Source organism: Tarenaya hassleriana, unplaced genomic scaffold (assembly GCF_000463585.1).
Source record: "Tarenaya hassleriana unplaced genomic scaffold, ASM46358v1 Cleome20, whole genome shotgun sequence".
NCBI classification, from domain to species: Eukaryota; Viridiplantae; Streptophyta; class Magnoliopsida; order Brassicales; family Cleomaceae; genus Tarenaya; species Tarenaya hassleriana.
The window spans coordinates 2,020,607-2,027,801 of NW_010965373.1; the positions used below are offsets into that span (position 1 = coordinate 2,020,607).

At 33.1% G+C, this 7,195-nt stretch overlaps 2 protein-coding genes across 2 annotated transcripts; both read left to right on the forward strand.

Moving 5' to 3' along the window:
* Positions 1-2,578: 2,578 nt before the first annotated feature.
* LOC104813829 lies at positions 2,579-3,578 on the forward strand. Its single transcript, XM_010541599.1, has 3 exons — positions 2,579-2,682; positions 2,816-3,073; positions 3,167-3,578. The coding sequence occupies exons 1-3, from the start codon at positions 2,613-2,615 to the stop codon at positions 3,301-3,303; spliced, it is 465 nt and encodes a 154-aa protein (XP_010539901.1). The 5' UTR covers positions 2,579-2,612; the 3' UTR covers positions 3,304-3,578.
* Positions 3,579-4,811: 1,233 nt separating this feature from the next.
* Positions 4,812-5,620, forward strand: LOC104813830. Its single transcript, XM_010541600.1, has 2 exons — positions 4,812-4,919; positions 5,039-5,620. Exons 1-2 carry the CDS (start codon positions 4,844-4,846, stop codon positions 5,398-5,400), a joined length of 438 nt encoding a protein of 145 aa, XP_010539902.1. The 5' UTR covers positions 4,812-4,843; the 3' UTR covers positions 5,401-5,620.
* The last annotated feature ends 1,575 nt before the right edge of the window (positions 5,621-7,195 follow it).

A 7,195-nucleotide genomic window follows, 5' to 3' on the forward strand; every position in this document is an offset into this window, starting at 1 on the left:
AAGAAAAAGATTACTGAAATCAAATGTTCACCAAGTTGGGGGAATCAAATTCCCATGCTTCAGATTCTTACACACTGCAACAAGTCTAATATATATTTTTCCATTTTTTGATGAATGCATAACGTTTGTCATTTGGGAAATTTAAATTATGAGATAGTGTTTCTAATTGTAAAAAAAAAAAGGAGGGTTTGTGTCAGTGTCTTGTATGCACACACCCATATTCGTCTGCCATTTGAGAGTAAACAGCAAAAGGGTTTTTTTTTTTTTTTTTTTTTTTCATGTTTGTTTTGACAACTCAACACACAACAGAGAACTTGTGTAGTTTTCTGCATTGGCTGCTTTTGCGTGTTCATGTGAACTCTCTTGTTCCTTTGTCAGCTCCAAAAAAAAAAAAAAAATCATTCTCTCGGACCTTTTTTAAATCTTTTTGTTTGCATATTGGCTTCGTATGTCTGTATTATTATATACATGGACTAGTACATGAAGTCCAGGGTTTTTTTTTAACGTGGAAACTGGCAACCATTATTCTTCCGGTGCGCATCGGGTAAACCCGTGTCCTTGTAATATTATGTAAACATGTAAACCGATTTAGATTGTTCAGTCATAGGATTCGAACGCAACCATCAGTTTGTATCGCATTATTGGCGAAATGACGGTTCTAGGTGTTTTTAATAGTGTCTATTGGCGATTCTTGATGATTCTGTTATTAATCGCTGTGATGGTAAGGACTTGGCTTTTAATTATTCATTATCAAAGATATCAATCAAGCACAGCATTTGTTTCTTCCAAAATGTTAATTATGAAGGGGGAAACAAAAGAGTGACTAGTGAACGTATACGGTGCCAAATGGATGGGTTCATGGCCCAATCTCTTACGGGTTTGGTATTTATTGGGTTGGATCCATTCCATTGTCTATTGTCTAGTTTTTCCTCGTCTCCTCTCTCAGCCAATTTTCTCGTTTTCGTATCTTCTTGAGACAGTGACAACGGCGCTCAATTCTTTGAGATTCCGCCCACAAAAACGAGATGAACGGCCGAAAAACGATTTCTTTAAGGGACGGTGACGAGATCATAGAAGACATCAGGCTCCGGGACAAGATTAAACCTGCGTCTCTTTATAAATTTCATGATCTTATCCGCAACTTCCCAGCCAAAAATATAAAGAAATATCAGATGGTATTAAAAAAATGGATACCAAACCAAACGTATAGTTGAAAAAGGGGCATTATCAAAAATACATTTTCTTTTGCTATTTTAATTTCAACACATATCTTTTTTCGACTGTGACTCTATGACACAATGTGATCAGAAGTATAGTATGATCGTATGTATGTTAAATTTATGTATTTTTATCAAATAAGTAATGAGATATGTAAGAAATGAACATAATGAATTAATATGATCAACATAAATTTGATGTTATGATCCATAAGACCAACATGTGATCAGACTATATATTTCTGCTAACATGCGACCGACGTCGAGGAAATAAAAAGAGAATATTTTTTATATAATGAAAGATGAAAACAATTCGAGCGTTAAAAATATTTTTCTCTAAATTTAAATAATGAATATGACTCGCGGTCCTAATTTTAAGGCAATCTTTGTGGGGTCTGCAACATGCGACCACGTCGAAGGAGAAAAAAATATATTTTCTCTAGGAAACACGTTATCCTAACTTCGGGACATCTTAATTTTGTATCATCGTGCCTCTTAGATCTACAACATGCAACCGACCTCGAGGAAATGAAATAAAATACTAAAAAGAAAATTATAGAAACAAATCTGATCGTATCATAATTATATGATTAATTGCCCCCGAATTCGCATGTGGGCTCCATTACATTTTCCACGCATTCCTAAAGATTCAGTGTTTTAATTAAAAGTTCGATTTTAGTAAATTATTCATCAGGAGTTCTTCGATTAAATTTGCATTATCTAAAAATGCATTCATCAGGAGGTGTTTTTATATATAATTTTATAATATTAATTCAAATAAGAGAGAACAACCAACGTTGAAAAGAGAAATGTATCGGATTATAAGAATATTTTTCTCTAATTATGAAAATGAATATGACTCTTTGTCCTGATTTTAAGGCCACATATTCAAATTAAAAGAGGCCACCGTATAATGTTATATCTCAATTTTGTTATCGTATCTTAAGGTGGTTATAAGGTTTTATTTTAGATTTTTATTTTCATTTCTTTGAATCTCAATGTTTTAAAAGTTTTCACCATGAGTTCTAAGATTTTTTTTCACAAATGCATTCAACATTATGCGGAAAAAAAGTAATCACGTAGTATTTATTTAATAACATTTTTTTTATGATTTCTTTATATTTTTCTCCACCTGGATTGATATTTAGTATGAGTAATCATATATTAAGATTTTTATGACATTAATAAAGGAAGTAAACGCTTGAGTTCCCCGAGAGAGGCGTATAATATTGGTTGCAACGTGCAGCCAAGGTGGCAAAATTATTATTAATAATAATTAAAAAAAATAATCAGAAAGCTCAGGATTTGGCATTATAAATACAACACCTTTTCTTCATGGGTGAATGCCTGGGAAAATCAAAGTAAAAAAAAAAAAACAGAAGGAAAAAGGGAAATATGGCTAGTTCTGTGACCATCGCTGCATCGATGACGATCATGCTCTTGCTGTTACTATCGACTTCCATTGGCAATTCTTCAACTTTGCCGATTCAAATTATATATATATATATATATATATGCACATGCATGTCACATCCTTATGCATGCATGCGTATTGCAAAATGTATCATTAATAATGGTACTATAAATCATGTTTATAGGGAGCGCGAAAGGTGAGACGGACTGCAACCGTGTGGCCGACAATCTGCATCACTATGTACACGAAAATTGTCGGGACGGCCCGACATCAATGTGTGGCGCTTACTGCTTTAAGGATAGCGGCGGCGCTTGCAACGGAAAATGCCATGATCGAAAGTGCAGTTGCTTTCCCACATGCGACATTATAAGTAAAACGCTGGTTGCATATTTTTGGCCGGATGACGGATACGGCTACAGAATGTGCGACATTGAATGTCGGGGTGGGATTTGCGAAGCCGCACTATACCTGCTTGCCTGTGAAAATGCAACGCGATAACAAAAATGAATAACACACGTGTTTGCATAATTTGTAGGACAAACAGGGTCGGAACAAAGCTGCTTCAAGGATTGTGCAGAGAAGGTTTGTGATGCAGCTTGCGGGGCGGAAAGCTTAGGGTACTGCAAGGGAAGAAGAGCTAACGATGTTAGCTGTCAGTGCTTCCGGCCCTGATGGAGAATTCATGCTCCGATCCAAATATGGATATTCTATCTCTTTCAGAAAGTGGGACATGTTCATGTTCTGATTTTCCGGTTTTTTTTTTTCTTCGAATTTCCGAATAAAAATGATGCGAATGATACGTATCGTGTGTGTGGATGGGTACGTCCGCCATGTTTGTCCTTTGGAGTTGTCTTTCATGTGTGTTGTGATTTGATCTTTTCCCTGGTTGTATTTCATATTTCTGTGTTGTTTGAATCTGAAATCTGATGAATAATTTATACGGTTCCCTTCTTCAGTATTGTTGATAACAGTTGAAAACGTATCCCTATAAATAGCTCATATATATATATATATATATCGACATTTTAATATGATTTTATATCATGCGTTACCGTTTGTATTTTTTTTTTTCTATTACTCGAATATTTACATATATATATAGAGTTCTCACAAAAAGAGAATCAACACGTGTTTCCAGGACGGTAACTACCATTTCAAACGATCTTAGACGAACTAAAGACATTGATCTAAGAATTCATCAGGAACCAACATATATTGGACTAAATACATTGATATAACAATTTAGAAACCAAAATTTCATATAAATACACCAACTTTCTTGTACATCACATTCCCCTTCATACGTGGCAGGCCTCGTTGATCCATATGCTTGCCTTCAACATATATAAGTGATGAGCAACAATGTTGTTTATGGAAAATTAGATGCACGACCCCTTCGATTGTCTCCATCTTCCTTTGAATATGTTATAGAAAAATATAATGCGGAAATAAAATAAGACAAATAGAAAGAAACAGAATTATTTTTATTGCTACATCTCTTCTTTTTATTGTTGCATTACAATGAAAATGACTTACATATTTATAGGAAAACTATCATATCAAATAAAAAGAAATAGAAATAAATAAGACCGGTACACAATATTTGATATAATATTATGTCTATTATTATTTCTAATCATATCTTAAAATCAATATTTCCTTCAATCACATATTCATTTTCCTATTGCAACATATATTTGGTCGAATCTTCAACAAGCATTTGGTTTATTTATTTTACAAACATTTAAAAAAGTGCAAATATTGCATGTGTTCCACGAGAGAGGTTTATGATATTGTGGGAAATAAGAGAGAGAGAGAGAACAATCGAGCTGGAAGAATAGAAGAAGTATCTGATCGTATCGAATTGAATGAATAAAAAACGTATAAGAAAAATTAATGATTTTATCAAATTAAGAAAATGAATATGACCACGATGTCCTAATTTTGAGGCATCTTAACCGGATCAAGGAATCGAGCACGCTGACCCTAACCGGATTTGCCAGACAAAGCCACGTAATAATGCTATATTTTAATTTTATCAACCGTATATCGTCTTGGAAGAAAATAAAATATGTATGAAAGAAATCATAGTTAAGATACATTAACGAAACGTGGATTCCGCGAATTCGCATTATAAATACATTGGTTTGTCTTGTGGGAAAATCAAAGGGAAAAAAAAACGTAAAAGAAGAAGAAGAAGAAACAAAGGAAGATGGCACAGACGCTAAGCAACGTCAGCTTAACTGCATCGATGGCGATGCTCATGGTGCTACTGTCAACCAATATAGGTAATGATTGCAGATTCAATTATGCTGTACATCTACATATATATATATATATGTATGTATATGTAACATGCATGAAGCATAACATACTGAGAAATATGAGAGTGTATATATGTAAATAGGGAGTGCGAAAGGGAAGACGGACTGCAAGGGGGTGGCGGACAATCTGCATCACTTTGTACACGAAAACTGTCGGGATGGACCGACGTCGATGTGCGGGGCCTACTGCTTTATGGGCAGCGGCGGTGATTGCACCGGAAAATGCGCAGACAGGAAGTGCAGTTGCTTCCCCAACTGCGACAGAATATTTACACAGTTTTATTTTAGACCTTCCGATGTCTGGATGCCTCCAAGGGCACTTTGTCAGTACAAAAATCCCGACGGGAATTGCAGTGACTTTTGCAAGAGACAGAGTGGAGGCAACTGCAGTGGAAGATGCACCACTCACGACATTAATGGCTGCAAGTGCTTCTTACCAGCTTGATCCATATATCTACTTGTCTGTTTGTGTTTTGTTTTTTGTCGGGGAATTTCCGAATAATTGGTTCGTCCATCGTATCATATCTCTGTGTCTGTCTTGTCCTTCTTCCCCTGTGTGTTGTGTCTTGTTCTTTTCCACTATATTTCATATATATATATATATGTGTGTGTGTGTGTGTGTGTGTGTGTGTTGTTTCATTTTGAAAAATGAATGAATAAAGTTTTCTCCCTTAAACATATATATATATATATATATGTATATATATTCCTGCTTTCAACCCTTTATAAATTCCATTCGAAATGAATAATAATGCATGTGCGACAAATATCGTACATCCTAGGTAAAGAGATATATCCAATCAAAACTCTTAAAATTTCTACTTCTAGGTTTGATATAGTTTATATATATATATATATATATATAATCATGGCTTCTGCGGCATTTTCTTTAACAGGCTATCAATCGATAATCACTTCTTCAGCATAACATGGTTTTATCCCCTCTACCCTTTTGGACCTCATTTTCTTTCAAACATTCCATTTGGTCTAAAGTTAAATTTAAAAATTAATCTAAATAATAATTACATAACTAATTCTATTTTCAACATATATATATACACTATTCATTTACATCTGAAATAACGAAAATTTTAAATTTTTTTAAAAAAAGAAAACTTACAAATGAGTTTTTTTTTTTAAATTTAAAAAGAAACTATTGATTTCCTGTTTTGGAATATGGATTTTATAACAGAAACTAGGAATGTGAAATAAATTAATTAGTCATAAATTCAATCAGTTAAATGATTTCTTAACTTACATTGTAGTTAATATATTGATCAATTTTCTTGCACTCAAATTTGCAAGTTGCTATAATTTTTCATAAACTCAATAACTTGAATTTAAATCTATAATATATTAAACTTTGTAATAATATGCTGTTGAACTAATGACTGAATGAGGATGTCTATAAAGAAAACGGGTCCGATTATTCGGTTCAACCTAATCTGAGCCAATTATAAACTCAAATGGGTTAACTAAATATCGAAATACTCGCTTCTAATTTATATACATATACATATTTATAATTATAAATGAATACGTATGTAAATATGTAAAGTAATTAAATATGCTTAGTGGGTCAATCCAACAGCCCAATCATTATTATTATTATTAGGTCAATCCAATCCTTATGGATTAGGTCCATATAGATTGGATCCATCCAATTCATATCTCTAGATGTCTAGAGACTAAATCCATTCCTTGGCCAAGATTAATAAGATAGAGAAAGTTCTTGATGCATGTAAATCTTCAAAAGGGTACGTCTCAACCAAATAGCACATTACCAAATTTGATATAAAATTGAATATGTATAATTTATTTTAAAAAATGGGAATATAGAATTCGACCCAAGTACAAAAAAAAAACTTTCTTTTAAAATAAGAATTTCATCAATAAAAATCTCATTCCAATCAAAATGAGTCGACTATGAATCAAAACGGATCCAGCATTCGTAATGGTGTTGGCCCGGAACTAGAATAGTATTCGGCAACATAAAATTTAAAATTTAAAATCAAAATAAATAAAAGTATTTTGGTCGGTTTTCATCATCTTTGTTAATTCAGGCTTCTTGGCACGATTCATTGATCTTGTTACAATAATCAACGATTAACGACTATACTTATTCAGAGATTAAAGATTAACTTTGTGATCTGGTTACAATTTTTATTTTTTAAGAAAATGCCAGTGGAAGCCCATGTGGATCGTTAATCCATTATTATGCTTATTTAGATGAGATTATA

Bases quoted from the DNA above. Each gene is read 5' to 3' on its own strand.
- LOC104813829 (XM_010541599.1), top strand. From the start codon at position 2,613: ATGGCTAGTTCTGTGACCATCGCTGCATCGATGACGATCATGCTCTTG. The intron at 2,683-2,815 runs GCAATTCTTCAA...TCATGTTTATAG, and splicing joins GTTACTATCGACTTCCATTG to GGAGCGCGAAAGGTGAGACG. The intron at 3,074-3,166 runs GTGGGATTTGCG...CATAATTTGTAG, and splicing joins GTGCGACATTGAATGTCGGG to GACAAACAGGGTCGGAACAA.
- LOC104813830 (XM_010541600.1), top strand. From the start codon at position 4,844: ATGGCACAGACGCTAAGCAACGTCAGCTTAACTGCATCGATGGCGATG. The intron at 4,920-5,038 runs GTAATGATTGCA...ATATGTAAATAG, and splicing joins GCTACTGTCAACCAATATAG to GGAGTGCGAAAGGGAAGACG.